The following is a 23,934-nucleotide window of genomic DNA, read 5'->3' as shown; positions in this document are numbered from 1 at the left end:
AGAAATCTTTTTTAATCACTCGAAAGAATTTCCATAATCCTTGACTTCAAATTGCTTCAAGTAATTGTGGAGATAAGACTTATACACAAACGTCTTGTCTGATTTTAAATCCTCAAACACGCAGATTTGGGGATTTCCGGTAGGAACAGGCTTCAGCAGGCGGAGTAGCGCTGCTGCGCAGGCGCCAGCTCCTCGTTTATTATGCAGTGATATACAGCCCCCTAGTGGGTCTTTAAAGCAACATAGAGAAACGAAGCTGAGGGCAACGAAGTATGGCTTCGTTCATTCACCCATTCACGATGTACAAGTGCTGGGTGCCTGCTTTGTTCCAGGCACATTTTAGGTGCTGGGAATACTGCAGTAAATCAAACAAACAGCAACAAAATCAGATGCATTGGTTACTGGAGACTACGAAGATGAGGAGAACAAATTTGGGATGAAGATCAGAAACTTGATTTTTGGCATATTAAGTTTGGTATGCTCATTAATCTTCAAGTAGCTTCTTTTAAAAATTAATTAGGTGCTGGCTGCAGTGGCTCACATCTGTAATCCCAGGACTTTGGGAGGCCGAGGTGGGTGGCTCACTTGAGGTCAGGAGTTTGAGACCAGCCTGTGCAACATGGTGAAACCCTATCTCTACTAAAACTACAAAAATTAGCCAGGAATGGTGGTCTGCACCTATAGTCCCAACTACTGGGGAGGCTGAGGCAGGAAAATCTGTTGAACTCGGGAGGCAGAGGTTGCAGTGAGCCAAGATGGCACCACTGCACTCCAGCCTGGGTGACAGAGCGAGACTCCATCTCAAAAGAAAAAAGAAAAAAGAAAATTAAAATTAATCAGGCCAGGCACGGTGGCTCATGCCCGAAATCTCAGCATTTTGGGAGGCTAAGGTGCTTGAGCCCAGGAGTTCAATATAAGCCTGGGCAACTTAGTGAGACCTCATCTCTACAAAAAGTTAAAAAAATGGCTAGGCATAGTGGTGTGCACCGGTGGTCCCAGCTACTCAGGAGGCTGAAGTGGGAGGATCGCTTTACGCCCAGGAGGTTGAGACTGCAGTGAGCTGTGATCGTGCCACTGCACTCCAGCCTGGGCTATAGAGTGATACCCTGTCTCAAAAAATAATAATAATAGTAATCAGTGTCCCTATGGATATGTACAGAGTGCCTGTGGGATAAAATGCAAGTGCAAATGTTCTCTTATTTGAGATTTCACCAAATTTAAATGAAAACTGACAACATGAGCACAGTCAGCAAGAAAAGTGTGAAGACAGTGAATTAGACCGTAGGTGTGGGGAGAGTGGGTATAGAGAAGTTCAAGGGTTGGCCCCACTCTTATATAGCTGCTCATCTTTGTCCTCTGTTTAAATGGAATCATCTCAGTTCTTTGTTTTCTTCTTAATTCTTGCCACAATTTGTCACAGTGGAGTTTCTCTGTGTACTTAGGTTACATCCATCTCTTCCACCTACAGGATTATATATCTGTCCTGTTCACTGTGGTATCCTCAGCATCTGGCACCTGGCTGAGCCTCTATTTATACTTCTTGGAGGATGAATTTTCCATGTAATAAGTCAGACAAGATGGATGCACATGAGAAGCTAGTAATATGGCCTAGTATAATTCTAAATGAGTAAAAACACAGTTGATTACTCTTAAGAGTAATTAGAAGATCATAGTGGGTTGAAGTCAATCAGGAAAAATTTCAGAGAAGAAACTACGCGTGAGCTGAGACTTAAAGGATGGATGGAATATGAAGGAAAAGGGAAAGAAGTTATGGGGGAAGGGATGTTCCCTGTAACCTGTCCCTGTTTGACTCCCACATGCTCCTCATATCTCAGCGTCTCTTTCTATTCTGGTGTCTAGTGGTCTCTGCTAGGCTATCCTGCCGTCACTCATGATGCGGGCTAACTCTGGCCAATCTTTAAGATTTGTCACATGATTCCTATGCCACCCTTTTTTTTTTTTTTTTTTTTTTTTGAGACAAGGTCTCGCTCTGTCGAGCAGGCTGGAGTGCAGTAGCACAATCTCGGCTCACTGCAACCTCCGCCTCCCGAGTTCAAGCGATTATCCTGCCTCAGCCTCCCAAGTAGCTGGGACTACAGGCATGCCACCACGCTCAGCTAATTTTTGTATTTTTAGTAGAGACGGGGTTTCACCATATTGGCCATGCTGATCTTGAACTCCTGACCTCAGGTGATCTGCCTGCCTCGGCCTCCCAAAGGGCTGGGATTACAGGCATGAGACACAGTGCCCAGCCTCCTATGCTACTCTTTATTATTATCTTTGTGGCTCCACTGCCTTTTTTAAAATGAAAACCCAGGATGTCAATGCCTATCATTATACCTGGCCCATAGCAAGTACTCAATAAATACTTGTTGAATGAGCATATGTGCCTAGGAGCCGCATTCCACACTCTTGGGATGACTCCTTCCCAGATATTTAGTCTCTGCCTAGAGCTGGGGCATTTGGAAATTGAGTGTATGAGGGCCCACTCAAAATTCTTGCATAATTATTAATAGGGGTCTTTCTCAGATTTTTATTTAACAAAGCTTTATTGCATGCCTTCTCTATTACAGGACTTACGCTGGCTATAAGCAGTTTGGAGTTCAGCTACTGTGAGACCCATGTAAACAAATAATGAAAAGTTTTGATTTATGTATAAAGTGGTCTATGAACACTGTAGATGGAGGATTGACTGTCCAAGTACACCAGAGAGGCTCTCGGATTACAGGAGAGAAAGTTGGAATTGAATCTTGAAGGACACATTATGTCCTCTAGGCAGACATGACTGGAGTGGATAAGGGAGTGGGTTGGACGGTATTCTAGGCAAATGCAATCACAGGTGCAAAGATGGTGGTGGTGGTGAGGAACTGAGAAAGTGTGCGTTTAGAGCAAAAGCAGAAGTGGCCAGAGAGAAGGTGCAGGACTGGATTTGGAGCAGGATAACCAAAGGGCTCTTTTTTCTTTTCTTTTTTTTTTCTCTTGAGACGGGGTCTCACTCTGTCGCCCAAGCTGGAGTACAATAGCGTGATCTCCGCTCACTGCAACCTCTGTCACCCAGGTTCAAGCGATTCTCCTGCCTCAGCTTTGGGAAAGTAGCTGGGATTACAGGTGCCTGCCATTGCACCTAATTTTTGTATTTTTAGTAGAGACGGGGTTTCACCATGTTGGCTGGGCTGATCTTGAATTCCTGACCTCGTGATCCACCGGCCTCTGCCTCCCAAAGTGCTGGGATTACAGGTGTGAACCACCATGCCCGGCCAGGGCTCTGTCTTATACAGTTTCATGTTGCTATAACAGGATGCCACAGACTGGGCAATTTATAAACAATAGTTTATTTGGCTCACAGTTCTGGAAGCTAGGAAGTCCAAGATCAACAGGTAGCATCTGGCAGCAGCCTTTTCTCTGGGTCACAACATAGCAGAAGGCATCACAAGGTAAGAGAAACAGCAAGGGAAAGCCAAACTCATTTTTATAACCAACCGACGCTCAAGATAACCCACTCCTGTGATTACATGAATCCATTCGTGAGGGCGTAGCCCTCATAACCCAATCAATTTAAATATCCCACCTCTTAACACTTTTGCATTAAGGATAAAGTTTTCAACACATGAACTTTGGGGGATACATTCAAACCACAGCAAGCTCTATGGATACCAATCTGTAAGAGGCACAAAAATAAAAAATGATGCTAATTAACATAGTCATCTGCAGTGCCTTACATAACTTTTGAAACCTAAATTGGTCCTATTCCCCTGAGGTAAGACAGTGCCCTTGAATGTTAATTTAAAAATTCTCCTGGTTGGCAATTCCAGTTATCTTATGTTATATTCAGTGCATGTAATAAGTCCCTTATTTTAACATAAAGAGCTTTTAAATTCTTATTAATAGAAAATCAGGTTTCGGCCGGGCGCGGTGGCTCAAGCCTGTAATCCCAGCACTTTGGGAGGCCGAGACGGGCAGATCACGAGGTCAGGAGATCGAGACCATCCTGGCTAACCCGGTGAAACCCCGTCTCTACTAAAAAACACAAAAAAACTAGCCAGGCGAGGTGGCGGGCGCCTGTAGTCCCAGCTACTCGAGAGGCTGAGGCAGGAGAATGGCGTGAACCCGAAAGGCGGAGCTTGCAGTGAGCTGAGTTTGGGCGACAGAGTGAGACTCCGTCTCAAAAAAAAAAAAAAGAAAAAAAAAAGAAAAGAAAATCAGGTTTCTTTTAATCCTATGCCGAACAGATGTTTAAAGAAAACTGGCCTGTTTATGCATTGCCAAATTATTAGCTTTCTGGTAATGTACGTATTCCTCCAACAAGCCTTGGATGGAGGCCTCTAGGTGCTCCGTCCTTGGTAAACATGGGACTGTTCATTTGGCTGGGTAAGCTGGGGAAGTTGGTTTGTGTGGGTGCCTAAAAGAGAATCTGTGTTCAATGAAGTATTGTCAATAGGGTGAATTATGTGTTTGGCACACATAAACGGGACAAGACGTGTAAAGTGGTCAGAGAGCGACTGTATTTCTTCTTCTTCTTCTTCTTTTTTTTTTTTTGGAGACTGGGTCTCACTGTGTCACTCAGGCTGGAGTGCAGTGGCGCAATCTCGGCTCACTGTAACCTCTGCCTCCCGGGTTCAAGCAGTTCCTCATGACTCAGCCACCCAAGAAGCTGGGATTACAGACATGCACCCCCATGCTCGGTTAACTTTTTTTTCTTCATTTTAGTAGAGACGGGGTTTCGCCATGTTGGCCAGGCTGGTCTTAAACTCTTGGCCTCATGCAATACGCCCGCCTCGGCCTCCCAAAGTGCTAGGATTATAGGCGTGAACCACAGCGCCCGGCCTAATTTTCGTATTTTCAGTAGAGACGAGGTTTGCCATGTTGCCCAGGCTGGTCTGAACTCCTGGGCTCAAGCGATCCACCCACCTCGGCTTCCCAAAGTGCTAGGGTTACGGGCGAGGGTGAGTCACTGCGCCCAGTCTAATTTCTAATTTGTATTCAGCTCTCAGCGTGTCCTCAACGTGACTCCACCCAGGTTCAGGGTACTGGAACCTGAGCGAGGAAGGCGTGTTCCGGGGAGAGTAGGTAGTGTGAGGGGCCAGAGTGCAAAGGTCAGAAGGCATTTGGTGGAAGCTGTGTGCAAAGAAGCCTGAGGGGAGGTCCTTCGATCTCGGTTACCTTGGCGATCTCTACTAGAGGGTTAGGGTTGCCAAGAGGCGCCTGCTGCCGCTTCCTTTCTCCCGCCCTCCCTTTGGTTTAGCTCCTCCCCCTGCTCCCACAGGTTAAAAGCAGACGCCGACGCGGTTGCCTAGTGACACTTTTCCCATGATGCCTAGGGTATTGTTGTGTTCTTCTTAGCCAATCAGAGAGGCGAAGCGGGCCCACCGCCTGCCAATAGACTGCGAGATCAGGGCCCGCGACAGTTAAACGGGGCCGAAGGCAGGGGTGAGGGGTTACCGCTGCTCGGGGGCTTCTCCGTGCTGGTCCCTGAAGCTCCCGGTCCCGGTCCCTGGAGCCCCGCACTTAGGGGCGCAACCTGCGTGAGGCAGCGCGACTCTGGCGACTGGCTGGCCATGCCGTCCCGGGCTGAGGACTATGAAGTGTTATACACCATTGGCACAGGCTCCTATGGCCGCTGCCAGAAGATCCGGAGGAAGAGTGACGGCAAGGTGAGCGCGGGCCCTTCCCTGTGCCCGCCCCTGCTTAGGTTTCGTCACCCCGGGGCGAGCGCCCTGCGCCACCGAAGGGAACCGAGAGGGCTGGGGGAGTGGGTGCCCGGAAGACACAGCCGTCTTTACTGGGTCTGCATCTGACAGCCTGTCCTGGGTCGCTTAAAGGATGGGAGACCGCATCTTTTAATATACGTATTTCCATCTTTTCCCGTTTCTCTCCCCATTTCTCTCTTTCTCCTGCTTTGGGTTGCTAAGGACCTTCCATTGGTGAAACGTAGCTAACTCCTGAGCTGTTTTTAGAGCTCTAAGAGTGGCCCTCTCAGACACAAGAAAGGGGCAGGACCACCAGAACCCGAAGCTTTGTATCTGCAATCAGACTCTCTCAAAATACCCATTATTCGGATTATTGGATTCATGTTTCCCAATGTATATAGGTAGACCTTTTACAGAAAGTAAAAGGAAACTGCCTGGCTGCTTTACCAAGGTGTGTTATCCTGGGAAAACACGACGGGGGTAGAATGGGGCAGGGACTTTGACCACCTCCACCCCAATTTTGACTAAAGTACCTTTTTGCCAACTTCCCACTAACCAACTGAGGGTAGGGGTTGGGGGAGACCTCATGTGCCTCATTCCCCTTTATCTCCCTACAGCATCATTTACTGCTTAGAAATTGGAAGAAGATTATGGAAGTAAACTCCCAGTTCCTTAAGTTCATTGAACTAAATTAGATAATGACCTTGATTGTAGGATATAATTAAAAGGGAGGTGATTTTTTAAATCTTGGAACTTTCATTCTTTGTTTTTGAGCGTAATGAGTTCATTCATACCTTGGAAATTCTTATTTTAGATATTAGTTTGGAAAGAACTTGACTATGGCTCCATGACAGAAACTGAGAAACAGATGCTTGTTTCTGAAGTGAATTTGCTTCGTGAACTGAAGCATCCAAACATCGTTCGTTACTATGATCGAATTATTGACCGGACCAACACAACACTGTACATTGTAATGGAATATTGTGAAGGAGGGGATCTGGCTAGTGTAATTACAAAGGGAACCAAGGAAAGGTAAGCGTAATCTTTTAAAAATGTAAGCTGAAATTAGGTCTACTTTCATTTATTTTAAGCATCTTGTTTTAGGATCAGTAATATGGAAGAGTGTACTTGTATTTGTTTGGTAGGTCCATAGTACTTTAGAAAATTCCCGGTGAATCAACACCCATGTTTTATATCAAAATAACAATCTATAGGCTGAGTGTGGTGGCTCACACCTGTAATCCCAACACTTTGGAAGGCCGATGCAGGAGGATCACTTGAGCCCAGGATTTCAAGACCAGCCTGGGCAACATAGTAGGACCCTGTTTCTACAAAAATTAGCCAGGTATGGTGACATGTGCCTGTAGTCCAAGCTACTTGGGAGGCTGAGGCAAGAGGATTGCTTGAGCCTGGGAGGTCGAGGCTGTAGTGAGCCATCATCGTGCCGCTGCATTCCAGCCAGGGTGACAGAGCAAGGCTCTGTCTCAAAAAATATAAATAAATAAACAAATAAATAATTTATTTCCCTATTAGTACACTGGATAATTTATATCATCCCATCTTGGCAATGATTTTTTTTTTTTTTTAGAAGTTATATGCTGTATAACTGCTTTGGTTTCAGGCAATACTTAGATGAAGAGTTTGTTCTTCGAGTGATGACTCAGTTGACTCTGGCCCTGAAGGAATGCCACAGACGAAGTGATGGTGGTCATACTGTATTGCATCGGGATCTGAAACCAGCCAATGTTTTCCTGGATGGCAAGCAAAACGTCAAGCTTGGAGACTTTGGGCTAGCTAGAATATTAAACCACGACACGAGTTTTGCAAAAACATTTGTTGGCACACCTTATTACATGTCTCCTGTAAGTATTTCAGAATTTAGATACTTTTTAAAACATCTTTTATTTTTGCTTTTTTGTTTGTTTTTGAGACAGAGTCTCGCTCTTTCGCCCAGGCTGGAGTGGAGTGGTACGATCTCGGCTCACTGCAACCTCTGCCTCCCGGATTCAAAGGATTCTCTTGCATCAGCCTCCCGAATAGAGTAGCTGGGACTACAGGTGCATGTCACCATGCCCGGCTAATTTTTCTATGTTTAGTAGAGACAGGGTTTCATCATGTTGGCCAGGGTCACAACTCCTGACCTCAAGCAATCTGCCCACCTCAGCCTCCCAAATTGTTGGGATTACAGGCGTGAGCCACAGGCATGAGCCACCGCTCCCATCCAAAACATCTTTTAATGTTAAGCATTCTGAAGCAGGGAAATTGAGTTTTCTGTTTGTTTGTTTAGTAATATCTAGTAGCCAAGAATTGAAAATACTGTTATATTTTTCCACATGGATCACCAGACCAATAAAGTCTATATCAGTTTTTGTTTGCTTCATGAGTTATGTGCAATAATGTAAGTACGATGAAGACAGATTCCTAGTCTAAGGTTTGCACTGTTTGTCATCTCTCACTGGGTTCAATTTTTTGAGCACTCATGCAAATTAAAGCATATTCAGTTCAAGCTTTTATGGAATTACTACAATGCATTAAACTCAAGGATTACAAAAATGAAATGGATTTTGTCCCTGCCCTCAAGAGCTATTTCCAATGTGTAGGTCCTGGTCATCTGCATCAGACTCACTTGGAGTGTTTGTTTAAAATGCAGAGTTCTGGGTGCCAAACCAAACCCAAATCCATCGAGTGAATTTCGATCTCTGGGTAGGTTCTTGAACTCTGTTTTTTTTTTTTTTTTTTTTCTTCAATATTGTACTTTTTATTTTAGACTTTGCATTTTAACAGACTCTGTAAATGATTCTTGTGCATGCAGAATCAGAGCTCAGGAAGTTTGCTCACTCAGATAGCATGTTTTTACAATGTAACTTTTTGTACCCCTTATTTTTTTGTTGCCTTTTCCTGAAATATCTTGCTGAATCCACTCACCAATTACCTCTATTGCTGGATATTTTGTTTCCAAAATGTTTTACCATTCTTAGAAATACTGTTCTGCATATCTTTGTATGAATTATTCTTTCTTTCTTTTTGGTTATTTCCTTGACATGCTGCTCATAAAATGAAATTGCTGGGGTAAAAGGTATAAACAGTTTATGGCTGCTGTTAGATATTGCCTGACGGCTTTTAAAAAGTTTAAGTCAATTGTGATAGCACTAATGTGTTAGTATATGACATCTGAACAGATAAAGATGAAGAAATATTTATTAGTATTTTAGTAGTTCACCTTTCTAGGATTTTCCAGATCTGTATAAATTATGTTAACAGATCTGACTGTAGTATATAACTTTGTAAATTAATGATTTTGGTTTTGACTAAGAATGGCCAGAACAGTACCATTTTCTCACTGTATCAAATTCCAAATAGAATGTTTTTAACATAAAGGACAATTATCCAGAAGTGGTTCTTGGAAAGCTTGAAACCTATTCTTTTGTTCCTTTTCCCTCCTGCCCTTGTAATTAGAGTGGTTCAGCTTCCCTAAGGCACTGATTGTCAAAAAGTGGCATCAGACTCACCAGTTGGACTCTAAAACACTAACTAGCCACTAGAGATTGCTTCTATTCCCTCTGTTAAGAATAAGAGCTCTGGTGGGCTGTTGTTACTGTAGATGTGGAAGAAAGGCAAACAATAAAATAATAGGTAATGATAATATTAGTTACTACTGTGATTTATGCAGTGGACTAAATGGGTAATTCAATTAACTATTTATGTCTATATCCATTTAAATGTGGACTAGATACATACTTTGATTATTCTTAAATTTTCTCTAGTTCTTTTAAAATGGTGTTTCTTAATTTGCCTTGAGAGTAGAAGTCTGTCATATTCACCTCTGAATTGTCAGTGCCTGGTCTATACTAAGCACTTTCATTTGTGAATGAAAAAATGAGTGAACGAATTATATATGACAGTGTATTGGGACAACAGCATTGCCTTTTTTTTCCATTATAAATTTCAAGATAAAGTATAAGCTAAAAACTTTGAAGTTTTTACCTCAGGAGTAATTTAATGTGTTTTATAAGTTTCAAAACAAAATAAACTCTTTTTTTTTTTTTTTTTTTTTTGAGACGGAGTCTCGCTCTGTCTCCCAGGCTGGAGTGCAGTGGCCGGATCTCAGCTCACTGCAAGCTCCGCCTCCCGGGTTCCCGCCATTCTCCTGCCTCAGCCTCCCGAATAGCTGGGACTACAGGCGCCCGCCACCTCGCCCGGCTAGTTTTTTGTATTTTTTAGTACAGACAGGGTTTCACACTGTTAGCCAGGATGGTCTCGATCTCCTGACCTCGTGATCCGCCCGTCTCGGCCTCCCAAAGTGCTGGGATTACAGGCTTGAGCAACCGTGCCCGGCCAATAAACTCTTAAGAGTGTTAACACCTTCCACTTTCTTACCCATTTTCCCTGTATAGGAACAAATGAATCGCATGTCCTACAATGAGAAATCAGATATCTGGTCACTGGGCTGTTTGCTATATGAATTATGTGCATTAATGTAAGTATGATGAAGACAGATTCCTAGACTAAGGTTGGTACTGTTTGTCACATTTCACTGGGTCTAGTTTTTTGAGCTTCCACACTAATGAAAGTATATTCAAGTCTGAAAGAATTGTACCTTGGCTAAAATTAAGGTAGATGGACAGGCTAAAAGAAACTACTCACAAATTAAAACTGTAAGCCATGAGGCTGGGTCTTGACTGTTCAAGTGTCTTGGCTGGTTAGGTGCTTTCCTGTTAGATTGACACTTAGCTCAAGGGAGAACACACAGGTCAGGCAGGTAAGGTAAAGCTACTGTAAGGATGTGGAAGAAATGAAACAAGACCGGGATAGAGATCTGGGGATCTTTAGAGCAGGGAAGAGCTCCAGTTCTTTTCCTTTGTTCTTCTTTTCGTTTTTTTCCCTTTGAAACTATTCTGTAGAGCAGTAATTCTCAACCAGGGATAAGGGAAGCAAATTTGCCTCTTGCGGGGCATTTGACAATGTTTGGATAAATTTTTAGTTATCACAGCTGGGGAGTGTTCCTGGCATCTAGAGGTACAGGGCAGCGAGGCTACAAAATACCTATACTGCACAGGACAGCCCCCCACAACAAAGAATTACATGACCTCAAATGTCAATAGTGCCAAGGTTGGGAAACTTACTTATAAGAAGAAAATCCCACAAGTAGAAACTTAAATACAAACTGGAGCTTAAACTGTGCTTTTGATTTAGTTCCTATTGTATATTTTCATTTTTACACTTTGAAAATGTCTTCGTCGTCTTTTCCTTCTTCTTTTTTAATCCCAGGCCTCCATTTACAGCTTTTAGCCAGAAAGAACTCGCTGGGAAAATCAGAGAAGGCAAATTCAGGCGAATTCCATACCGTTACTCTGATGAATTGAATGGAATTATTACGAGGATGTTAAACTTAAAGGTAAAGATGATAAGATGATATATTGTCTGTTTCTAGCTGTCAGTTAAGTGTTGGAACCTTCTCTCTTATAGATCAATGGACACTGAGGAAACATTAAATATAGTTTCTTAGCTAAATATACTGTGTTAACACAAGTGAAAACATATGTAAATTTGGCAAATTGCACATCCTTGCTGGCCCACCTTCTGCGCTTTCTTTATTTCTCCGCCCACTCTGCCATGGTAAGAGATGGGTTGGTAGCAAGGAAAGATTGCAGAAAGAATTCAAATCCTCCTTCCCCTTGTCCCTGCCTACCTCACAGTGGCAGGTGGTGAGGGAAGGGGCCAGAGATAAGACTTTATTACTCTGCCTCTAGCTCTAATTGAGAGATTAGAGACCAGAAAAAGGGGAGGGGTGATGGAGGGTGGAGGGAGGACAGCTAAAAAGCAGAGGGAAAATCAATAAAGAGATCATGTGGAAAAACTCTGGCTATAGAATGGGGAAGGACATGTTCTGGGGATCAGGCTGACATAAGAGAAGAAGGAAAATGCTGCAGGATCACAGACAAGGATATAGATGAAATGACAGGATTGAGAGTCAGTGAGAGAGTATCTTGCTAAATGTAGTTTAGAGATGCAAGGACAGTACTTCCCCTAAAACAGACTCTAGCAGTGCTACCAACCATCAGCACAAGATGTACCAATCTTCAGGGATTGAACCTTCTTAGAAAGGTGAAAAGGGGAAAAGGGAAAAAAGGTAAGTTAACATCTGCATTACCTTGTGGACCCAGAATCTCGTGGGTTAAAACCACCAGTGAACTTATTTTTCCAAGTATTTAAGACCTAGCCATAAAGGAGTCCTTTCTTTTGTCTTGGAAATACATATATGTCCTTTTATTTTAACTGCTGTCTTAGGAGAACTCTTCTGTTACGCAATCTGATTATATACTGCGTATTTTTTTCCCCAGGATTACCATCGACCTTCTGTTGAAGAAATTCTCGAGAACCCTTTAATAGCAGATTTGGTTGCAGAAGAGCAAAGAAGACATCTTGAGAGAAGAGGGCGACAATTAGGAGAGCCAGAAAAATTGCAGGATTCCAGCCCTGTATTAAGTGAGCTGAAACTAAAGGAAATTCAGTTACAGGAGCGAGAGCGAGCTCTCAAAGCAAGAGAAGAAAGATTGGAGCGTAAGTCTGAATGGGGGTCAAAGCAAAGGAGAACTACCAAGTGGGTTATTTTGATGTGTCTGAATATCTCTTTGAGCAGAATATTTTATACATACAGATCTTATTAGAAGCTTTTAAAAATACTTGAGAAACCAAAATATGTATTGTAGATTTTTAATAATCAGGCTTGCTAGCACCTTCATGTTGGACGTCTTTCTCTGAGATCAGTTGCTAGTTATATAATATTGGGCCTTAACTGTGATGGCCCTAACACGATAGCCTTATACTTTATTGTAGAGTTACTTTTTTCTTTTTCATCTCTACTATGAATACCCTAATGTTTTCCCACTGTAAAGGAAGGTCTTAAAATTGCTGCTTTCCATAATAAAAACCATGACTTTTGTCTTTTGAAATGGCCACGCCAACAGAATTTCAGGTCTAAAACTCTACGGTATGTAGATGGGATATGTTCAGGCAATTCTTTTCTTTTTTTTTAACTTTTTATTTTTGAAAATGAGATGTGGTCTCACTATATTGCCCAGGCTGGTCTTGAACTCCTGAGCTCAAGCAGTCCTCCCACCTTGCCTCCCAAAGTGCTGGAATTACAGATGTGACCTACCACACCTGGTCTGTTCAGGCAATTCAATAGAGAATCTAGATACAAGATATTTTAAGTCTATAAATAATACTCTGGTGGGTATTAATGTTGACTTATGAGTATTAACTGATTAGGTGCTAATTTAGTTTTGATGTTGAAAGTGTGTCTACTCCACCAAGATGAGAGCTACTAGCAAGCATTTAGGATTATGCAAGTTAGCTACAGAGTGACGTTCTTCATTTTAACATCAGGAGATGAGAGATGGGTCATATTTGTAACCTGTCACCCTCATAACTCACCTGATTTTACTTCTGCAGCTTTATACCTAATCCAGGCTTTAAATAATGAAATACTGTATAGTCCTGTGAGATATGCTTACTGTATAGGTGCAACCTATATTTACTTAGAAACCTCTGTAAAAAATAAGAAAACTTTTTCTTATAACTTTCCCTAGTATTTCATAATTTCTTTTCTTTTCTTTTTTTTTTTTTTTTTTGAGATGGAATTTCACTCTTGTTGCCCAGGCTGGAGTACAGTGGCACCATCTTGGCTTATTGCAACCTCTACCTTCCGGGTTCAAGTAGCTCTCCTGCCTCAGCCTCCTGAGTAGCTGGGATTACAGGCGCCTGCCACCATACCTGGCTAATTTTTGTATTTTTTAATAGAGATGGGGTTTTGCCATGTTGACCCAGCTGGTCTTGAACTCCTGACCTCAGGTGATCCACCTGCCTTGGCCTCCCAAAGTGTTGGGATTATAGGCGTGATGAGCCACTTTGCCCAGCCATAATTTCATATAGCAACTGAAATCTGAATACTTTCTGAATTTTGGGCCATGAATAAATAGTAACCTTTGTTATTAATACTAATCCTATGAACTACCGCCTAACTGAATTGCGTTTTTTTTTCTTTTATTTGAGTGTGGTCATTCAACCAGAAAAAAGAAGATTTTTGTACTGTGAGGCCAGATCATGCCCTGAAAATTAGCTGTTGCCTATCTTCAGTGAAGAGCAGAGATAGCTTTAGTTTTTTGTTTTCTCAATTGAGTTACTCCCACAAAAGATGACCAAAGGTTGAAGCTAACTTTGTATTTGTTTAAACAAGTCCTTTCAAGAAAATCTAAGATAAACATACAGCCTACTAAAACACTCAATTAAAAACTAACACAATCAGGTTGACTGAGGCATAGTGAGAATCCTTTCCCCAAACATTGCTTATCAGTATCAAGCATGCTAGTAGTGATAAGATTGCCAAATGTAAATTGTTTTTTAGTGAAGGTCACTTGTTAATTTTTTTTTTCTTTGTCCATTCTCTTTTTAAAGAGAAAGAACAGGAGCTTTGTGTTCGTGAAAGACTAGCAGAGGACAAACTGGCTAGAGCAGAAAATCTGTTGAAGAATTACAGCTTGCTAAAGGAACAGAAGTTCCTATCTCTGGCAAGTAGTCCAGGTATGAGAATCAACTCGGTCAACAGAAGCTGGTGCTACAAATGAAGAAATGTGCACCAGTGTTGCTCCCAAAGTGGCTTAGGTAGCCCTTTTCATTTACAAAGTCTCAAATTTTAAGATGGATTTCATTGAATATATGCATTTCAATGGAAACAAAATTCTGTTATAGCAATGATTTATTTCCTGGGTTCATAGACCTGAGGCGATGAGTCACAGAATTTCATGTTTGATTTTCTTAACCTTATCAAACCACATGTTTAGTAATTGATACTTATTATTATTATTATTTTTTTTTCTCTGAGATGGAGTCTTGCTCTGTTGCCCAGGTGGGATTGCAGTGGTGTGATCTTGGCTCACTGCAAGCTCCGCCTCCCGGGTTCACGCCATTCTCCTGCCTCAGCCTCCCGAGTAGCTGGGACTACGCGTGCCCGCCACCACGCCCGGCTAATTTTTTGTAATTTTAATATAGACGGGATTTCACTGTGTTAGCCAGGATGGTCTTGATCTACTGACCTCATGATCTGCCCACCTCAGCCTCCCAATGAGCTGGGATTACAGGCATGAGCCACCATGCCCGGCTGATACTTATTTTTAAAAATTAGGGCATTTACAAAACTATTGTGTGTTTCAGATTTCAGAGAGATAAACTGCATTTCAAGTAAAAATAAAAATTTTAATACTGCCATGCCTCATCTTTCATAGAAAGCATGTCTTAAAAGGCATGATAAGCCACCTGCAGAATAGGCTGTCACGTTTGGATCTTTGCTAACACCCTTTCAAGTTGAAACACATATTTGTGGAAATTTTATTGTTTAATATCTACATATGTTCTCTGCATTTCCTTCTTTATTTAAAGTCTGGTATATAGATGTTCAGCTTTCTCAGGGTCCTGCCTTTGTCTCTGCCGCACTGAGATGTGGTTATCGTATATACCAGTGAACCATTGTCTAACATTCTCCATTTTATAGAAACCTCTTTATCTAATTCAGTTGACTCTATGTAAAATGCAAACTGTGAAACATCTTTTTGCTTGATTTCTTTAGGACACAAGCTAACTGTTAAAAGTTGTTGGTTTCAAAAATCGAGCATCTGAATTTTCAATAAAATTTAGAGTTTTTTTAACTCCCTTATTCCATGTAGGACAGCATATATGAAAGCTATTACTCTTATATTTAATAAATTGAGATGTGATCAATGTAGTGAGCATTGGCAGCATTTTGTAAATGGAACAGACAAAAAACCCTACTTAAGTTAGATTGACGATCACAATAACTTTGTAGTGAACAAGTGATGGAAAGAAATGAAACTACTGATAGAAGTAAATGAAATAAGGATTGTATGAAACTTTGGCTTCATCTGTGTTAAGATACCTTCTTTTTTCTCAATATTGCCGTCTACCATTTCAATATTATAAACATATTTATTTTGGCTTTTCGTAGATTCCACACTGTCATCCATAAAGACAAAGTATACTTAAATCATGATTAGGGTGATAAAATGAGGAGAAAATTATACCTGGATGAATTTCATGTATCAAACCCATTGCAGGAAATTACTTAAGACCCTGTTGGGGATGGCTCTTCAATTAAAGAGTTTATTTACATTTGCCCTGATAGTCTTTGAGCAAAAGATGAAAATAGCTAAGTAAGCATGATGTGTTTTACTTTATAGGATACACAGATAAGTATGGGAATCTACTTATATGTGAATCCTGGCAAATATTTAAAATGAGCCATAGGAATCAAGTATCCACTGGGGGAAGCAGACATTTTAGAGTATTGAGTGCTGAAAGTAGTGAACACATCAGAGCTATAAGATAAGCATCGTAGCAGTGGGGAGCAGGTACCATTCTGAACTCAGACAGTTGGAAATATCTTCTCCCCATCCTTGGGCTATAAAATCCACACATGAGGAAGCCATCACAAGTGTATTGAAATCATCACAGCAAGCAGCAGTATCTTTTTTTAAAACTTAACTTTTCTTGTTTGATGAAATAGTCATTATTCTATTTAATGGAAGAATTTAAAAAATTTTTTAAAAACACTTTTTTCTTTTTTCTTTTTTTTTTTTTGAGACGGAGTCTCGCTCTGTGGCCCAGGCTGGAGTGCAGTGGCCGGACCTCAGCTCACTGCAAGCTCCGCCTCCCAGGTTTACCCCATTCTCCTGCCTCAGCCTCCGGAGTGGCTGGGACTACAGGCGCCTGCCACCTCGCCCGGCTAGTTTTTTTGTATTTTTTGTTTAGTAGAGACGGGGTTTCACCGTGTTAGCCAGGATGGTCTCGATTTCCTGACCTTGTGATCCGCCCGTCTCGGCCTCCCAAAGTGCTGGGATTATAGGCTTGAGCCACCGCGCCCGGCCAACACTTTTTTCTTATAAAACTATCCCATTAAGAGCCAGGTGTGGTGGTGCACCTATAGTCCCAGCTACTCTGGGGGTTCAGGCAGGAAGATCACTTGAGCCCAGGCGTCGAGGCTGTAGTGCGCTACAGCTGCACCTGTGAATAGCCACTGCACTCCAACCTGGACAACATGGCAAGACCCCATCTCAAACAAAAACAAAACTATCCCGTCAATAAGACAATGTTGACTTACAAATGTATAGGTATTTGCGGTAATAAGAAGGTGGATAGATTTGAAACAGTGGAGATAAGCTCTAAAGGCAATCCAGTTTGCTTTGAAGCAGAAGCGATGTATGAAGCAGGAAGTCACAGGACCCTTGGAAGGCAGTGTATCTGTGTGCCAGCCTTTCCTATTTCTTCTGCCTGGAGCACTCTTCATCCAGATAGCCCTGTGGCTTCTTACTTCAGAAATGACCATATGAGGCTTTGTATCATTACACCCACCACCCAGCATGTCCCTGTTTCCAGGGTTATTTTTCCTAATAGCACATATTACCATCAAATATTCCCCACCAGTACTTGTTTATTTGTGTTTGGTTTATCTCCTCCTACTAGAATAGGGCCTGTTTGGTTCACAGTGGCCCATCCGATGAGCTCAGTAAATATTTGAACATACAGAGGAAAAATAAAAAGATCTAGAATCTGTTTAGGCCTCTAGCCCCTATAATTCTGTCAGCAGTTAATAGTGTTGCCACTTTAAGTAAATATGATTATTACTTATTTTTTCCATGAAAAGAATAGTTTACATTTTTTACTACTTTTACTTGATTTACCTTTTCCACACTGAATTTGTTTAGGTTCTTTTGGAGACAAATTTCTGGTGAGTTAAGATGCTTTGAACCAAAACTGTAGGTGTTCTCTATTTAAAAAAAAAATACAAAAAGCAAAAACCAAAAAAAAACCAAACTGTGCTTCTATACTTTTCTGTAGGTAAGGTGTTCTGCGTAGAATGGCACTTATTTTCAAGGATAGAGATAAATAACATTGATTTCCAAAAGTTTTATATTGTCCATAATACTCAGTGTGTTTAACTTTAAGAGTAAAATTGATTGTTCGTTGTTAAGAGAATAAAACTTATGTTCCTTGAATTTTGGCACATTCCAATATTATTTTTTCAATGCTGTGGATTAAAAGGCTGATTTCTGCCAGTCCTACACCCCTAACCTCCTATCCCAGAGAAAATAAAACAGGTACCTAGATTTCAAATGTGAACCGTAAGAGCAAATACTTTTTGATAAGTATGAAGGAGTTGAACTCTGTTCAAGTAACTCAAAGCCCTTTCTCTTTTTCCTTCTAAAGAACTTCTTAATCTTCCATCCTCAGTAATTAAGAAGAAAGTTCATTTCAGTGGGGAAAGTAAAGAGAACGTCATGAGGAGTGAGAATTCTGAGAGTCAGCTCACGTCTAAGTCCAAGTGCAAGGATCTGAAGAAAAGGCTTCATGCTGCCCAGCTGCGGGCTCAAGCCCTGTCAGATATTGAAAAAAATTACCAGCTAAAAAGCAGACAGATTCTGGGTATGCGCTAGCCAGGTAGAGAGACACAGAGCTGTGTACAGGATGTAATATTACCACCCTTTAAAGACTAATATTCAACTGCTGTAGTGTTATATACTTGGTTCCGTGAGCCACGCCTTTTTGTATAGTACACGTGATATTTCGGAATTAGTTTTGCTGTTCTTCAGCAACTATTGTACAAAATGTTCACATTTAATTTTTCTTTCTTCTTTTAAGAACATGTTATAAAAAAAATACTTTCTTGCTTGGGCTTTTTTAATCCTGTGTGTGATGACTAGTAGGAACATGAGATGTGACATTCTAAATCTTGGGAGAAAAAAAATAATGTTAGGAAAAAAATATTTACGCAGGAGTAGCAGTCACTGAATAGTTTTAAATGACTGAGTGGTGTGCTTATAATTGTTATGTATAGATTGAAATTTTAAGTCTGAGATTTTAAATGTTTTTGAGCTTAGAAAACCTATTTGGATGCACTTTGGTCATTAATACCATGACATCTTGCTTATAAATATTCCATTGCTCTGTAGTTCAAATCTATTAGCTTTGTGAAAATTCATCACTGTGATGTCTGTATTCTTTTTTTTTCTGTTTAACAGAATATGAGCTGTCTGTCATTTACCTACTTCTTTCCCACTAAATAAAATAATTCTTTAGTTTCCCTGTATTTATGTGTCTTGCATTTGTTGGTCTCTTAGTTGATGGGAGTTGTGTTTATGATTTATAGGTCTTCATCGTAGGGTACGGAAGGAAACATGGATCTGATGCTCAAGAGAGTGGCATTCCAGTCCTAAACTGTATGGCGCTTTACCTCCCATCTCACTAATCCATGTATGTAAGCCAGTGGTCCTGAACAGGGTGATTTTGCTCCTCAAGGGACGTTTGGCAATGTCTGGGGGTGTTTTTGATTGTCATGATTTGGGGTAAGGTGCTACTGGCTGCTAGTGGGTACAGGCCAGGGACCCTGTAAACATTTTACAATGCACAGGACAGCCTCTGACAACAAAATGTCAATGGGTTTGGATCATAATCCTGAATGACACAATTTCAAATGCTAAAATCCTGAAAGACCAAAATCCCTAATGTCTTAAATCCCAAAAGATCAAAATCCCTAACCTGTGAACTTCCGAAATCACAATCCCGAAAGATTAAAATCCCAGATGTTTAAATCCTGAAAGTCAAATTCCAAGGCAGGGATTAGTGCAGTTTCAGCTGTATACAGGATAACTGCATCATGTCAGGCAGAACTGTTACCTTGTTATTGTCTTCATCTGCACATTAAGTATGGTTTAAGAGATGTGGATGGATATCAAGTTGATAAGGGGTGAACTTGTTGATTTATATGTCAACTTGACTGGATTAAGGAATCCCTAGAAATCTGGTAAAGCATTATTTTAGGTGTGTCTGTGAGGGTGTTTCCAGAGGAGGTTAATATGTGAGTCTTAGTAGACTAGGTGGGGTATATCTTTCCTCAATGTTCAGTGTTTTGAAGATCATAAAAGCGACTTTTCAGGTGAAAATTACGAGAAATCTCTCCTGCCAAATTACTCAGTTATATACAACTTCTGCTCCTTCATGAATAGTGCCACGCTTGCCTTCAAAAAACGCCCTTTGTCTGAGAGTAAAATTCGACAAACCTTGTGAACCAAAGATACTTGCCGACATTGAGGTTCCTCCAGCGTCACAAAACTCATTAACCAAACTGTTCTGGGTTAGAGATTTGACTGTTGAAGAAGACAGACTGCTTATATTTACCACTAAATCTAACAGAAAAACGATCACATGCTTCACTTTGGCTAGTGGATGTCACTTTCAAACTGTCCCCACTGGTTCTTATCAGCTATACATGATTCATGCCCCTGTTGGTTCTGAAGATTCTAGAACTCATCTAGTCATTTAAACAATTATTTAAAGATTTGCTGCATTTTGCAGAAGAAAACAGCTTTCGATTGAATCCCCAAACCATAACAACAGATTTGGAATTAGACGTCATCAAAGCTTCTAAAAGTGAATTTCAAAGTGTTACCAATAAAGTTTGTTTCCATTCAGCTCAATGCATTTGATAGAAAATTAGATGATAGATAGGCCATGAGATACAGCAATGACAAAAACTTCAGTTTAGAAGCAGGAACCCACATCAAGGAATACAGCCCTTTGCTCCTCCTTCAGAATGAATGGAGACCAAAAATCAGATGCTTATGCCCAAGAAAATCAGGATGTCATTCAGCACTTCTCCCAGATTGTTAGAGTTAGAGTGCTGACTGAGGATGAGATGGGGCACCCAGAGACGGGAGATGCTATCGCCCAGCTCAAGGAGGTCCTGGAGTACAATGCCATTGGAGGCAAGTTATCACCAGGATTTGACGGTGCTTAGCATTCCGGGAGCTGGTGGAGCCAAGGAAATAGGATGCTGATAGTCTCCAGTGGGCCCTGACTGTGGGCTGGTGTGTGGAACTGCTGCAAGCTTTTACTGGTGGCAGATGACATCACGGATTCATTCCTCACCCACTGGGGACAGATCTGCTGGTATCAGAAGCCGGGCGTGGGCTTGGATACCGTCAATGATGCTGTGCTTCTGGAAGCATGTATCTACCGCCTGCTGAAGCTCTATTGCTGGGAGCAGCCCTATTACCTGAACCTGATGGAGCTCTTCCTGCAGAGTTCCTATCAGACTGATCGAGCTCTTCCTGCAGAGTTCCTATCAGACAGATTGGGCAGACCCTGGACCTCATCATAGCCCCCTAGGGCAATGTGGATCTTGGCAGATTCATGGAAAAGAAGTACAAATATCAAGTACAAGACAGCTTTCTACTCTTTCTACCTTCCTGTAGCTGCAGCCATGCATGTGACAGGCATTGATGGTGAGAAGGCACACGTCAATGCCAAGAAGATCTTGCTGGAGATGGGAGAGATCTTTAAGATTCAGGATGATCCCTTTGACCTCTTTGGGGACTCCACTGTGACTGACAAAGTTGGCGCTGACATCTAGGACAACAAATGCAGCTGGCTGGTGGTTCAGTGTCTGCCATGGGCCACTCCGAAACAGTACCAGATCCTGAAGGAGAATTATGGGCAGAAGGAGGCCGAGAAGGTGGCCCAGGTGAAGGCACTATATGAGGAGCTGGATCTGCTGGCCATGTTCTTGCAGTATAAGGATGACAGTTACAGCCACATTGTGGGTCTCATTGAACAGTACGCCATCTTTCTGGGGCTGGCGCACAAAATCTACAAGCGGAAAAAGTAACCTAGAGACTGCAAGGGCAGGGAGAGGAGGGAGGCTCTCAATAAGTTATTGTGTAACCTTGAAAACAGAACAAAAAACTTCAGTTTAAAAATGCACTTTCCAGATGAGCGTGGTGGCCAAGGAGGGAGGATCACTTGAACTTAGAAATTCCATAACAGCCTGGGCAATGTAGTGAGACAGTGTCTCTAGAAATAATTTTTTAAAAAGTTAGCCAGGTGTGGTGTGTGCCTGTGGTCCCAGTTACTTGGGAGGCTGAGGCAAGAGGATTGTCTGAGCCCGGGAGGTGGAGGCTGCAGTGAGCTGTGATCAAGCCACTGTACTCCAGCCTGGGAGACAGAAAGAGAGACCCTGTCTCTTAAAGCTGGGGGTGGGGGTGTGGGCGGAAGGGGGTTTCCTTGTGTGCAGTATGTATTAAGAGATGGGGAAAAAATGTGTCATTCGCCTGCCTTGGCATTCCTTCCAGCTGATGACTTTCTAGAAACTTTTAATGAATTAAAGCCACATTTGCCTGAAGATGCCAGCAAAGTTACTGACTGGTTTGAAAATAAATATGTACGTGGTAGGATAAGAAAATACACAATGGTTGGCTGGGCGCGGTGGCTCACGCCTGTAATCCCAGCACTTTGGGAGGCCGAGGCGGGCGGATCACAAGGTCAGGAGATCGAGACCATCCTGGCTAACACGGTGAAACCCCGTCTATACTAAAAATACAAAAAAATTAGCCGGACGCGGTGGCGGGCCCCTGTAGTCCCAGCTACTCAGGAGGCTGAGGCAGGAGAATGGCATGATCCCGGGAGGCGGAGCTTGCAGTGAGCCGAGATCGCCCCACTGCACTCCAGCCAGGGGGACAGAGCGAGACTCCGTCTCAAAAAAAAAAAAAAAGAAAAAGAAAAAGAAAATACACAATGGTGTTGCTGTTTGATCACTAGTATTGTTTCTGTCAAATTTGTGCTCTAACGAATGCATGCAGAACAGATTTCTGAGTACCCAAAACAACACAGAAGCATGACACAGAAAATAGGGAAATTTAGTAGGGAACACTCATGTCAGTGTACATGGAATCATAGAAGAATGCCAGGAAGAACAGCACCACGTAGAAAATGAATGTGAACATACTCTCCAAGTAGAGCCATGCCCTAAAAGAGAAAAAGCAACTATTCCTTGTGATACAAGACTTTAAAATACAGTTAATGATTGTGGAGGTTGGCCAGCTCTTACGGACTATCTCTGTGCATTTGCCCATAATCCATTTCTGTAATATACTTTTTCATATGTCAAATTTTCTTGTTTTTTTCTGTTTTCTGGTTTTTTTTTTTTCACTATTTAAACTGTCAGCATTCTTTTTTACAAATTGCTATGCTATATAATTCATCTTCAAATCATTTCTGATACTGGAGGCATAATTTGTGTAGAGACTTCTAGAAAGTTCTGGTTTTTTTGCAAATTTGACTCCATGGAAGTACACTGTCACAGCATTGACTGTGTGTAAGCATTGTTCCTGTACATAAAAACACTGACACATCCTCAGTAAGTGAAGAGATGTCCTTTTTGTACATCTGCATTTGTGAAAGGTAGAATTTTTGAACATCTTGGCTCTTTAGGTGGCTGCATATGCAGTAGTGACCCTGTTTTTGATAGATCTCATCAAAAGACTCTTAGGTTGTTATGGGATTTCAGATGACCGAAGGCATAAAACTGGGTGCACACATTTACCAACCATAGGGATATGCACTTATATATTTCCTTTTTTGACCTATTTCTTTTTTTTTCTTTCCCTTTTTTTTTTTTTGAGATAGAGTCTCACTTTGTTGCCCAGGCTGGAGTGCAGTGGTGTGATCAGAACTCAATGTAGCCTTGGCCTAGTAGGCTCAAGTAATCCTCCCACTTCAGCCTCCTGTGATGGAGTCTCACTGTGTTGCCCAGGCTGGTCTTGAACTCATGGGCTCAAGCAATCCTCCCACCTTGGCTAGGATTACAGGCATGAGCCATTGTGCCCAGCCCCTTTATGACCTATTTCTTTATGAATGTGGTTTGTCTGTTCATTACTGATATAATTATGCAACTTTCATTAGTATATATGAATGTTTATGCTTGCACAAAAACGTATGTTATTATTGCCTATTTTATTGCATAAAGTGACTTATGAAGTGTTCTGTGTTTTTATGTTTCTCAAATTCCCTTTTAAAAATGTAAACACATGTAAATGTAAAAAAAAAGTAAATAAATATCTTTTAAAGAATTTTAAAATTATTTTTTCCAGAATTGCATTTTTGGAATTCTGCTCTTTCAGGATTATGATTTCCAGGTTTTAGACTTTATGGCTTTTGACCTTTTGGGACTTCAGGATTATGACTTTTGGGATTATGGCATTAGAAATTGTATCTCCTGGGGCTATGATCGACTCCCAATGTCAATAGTGCCACTTTTGAGAAACCTGATCTAAGCTCAAACCTGTTGGGATATATCTCAGCCTTGAAGGAAAGTTATTTTGGATTTTGATGGATATTTAAA

At 41.5% G+C, this 23,934-nt stretch overlaps 1 protein-coding gene and 1 pseudogene across 2 annotated transcripts; both read left to right on the top strand.

Annotated features, from left to right (window-relative positions):
• Positions 1-5,384: 5,384 nt before the first annotated feature.
• Positions 5,385-23,666, top strand: NEK2 (NIMA related kinase 2). Of its 2 annotated transcripts, none has more exons than XM_023203819.1 (8): positions 5,385-5,651; positions 6,502-6,719; positions 7,309-7,549; positions 10,082-10,164; positions 10,956-11,082; positions 12,029-12,248; positions 14,145-14,270; positions 17,967-18,846. In XM_023203819.1, the coding sequence occupies exons 1-8, from the start codon at positions 5,556-5,558 to the stop codon at positions 18,191-18,193; spliced, it is 1,338 nt and encodes a 445-aa protein (XP_023059587.1). In that variant the 5' UTR covers positions 5,385-5,555; the 3' UTR covers positions 18,194-18,846. The 2 variants fall into 2 exon arrangements, with proteins under 2 accessions (XP_023059587.1, XP_023059588.1); XM_023203820.1 differs by lacking the exon at positions 17,967-18,846 and adding an exon at positions 23,220-23,666 and having other exon boundaries at positions 5,405-5,651.
• Positions 20,335-21,423, top strand: LOC111537156 (annotated as a pseudogene).
• Positions 23,667-23,934: the final 268 nt, after the last annotated feature.

Source organism: Piliocolobus tephrosceles, chromosome 1, assembly GCF_002776525.5.
Source record: "Piliocolobus tephrosceles isolate RC106 chromosome 1, ASM277652v3, whole genome shotgun sequence".
Classification (NCBI taxonomy): Eukaryota; Metazoa; Chordata; class Mammalia; order Primates; family Cercopithecidae; genus Piliocolobus; species Piliocolobus tephrosceles.
This window is presented reverse-complemented; position numbering and strand designations above follow the sequence as displayed.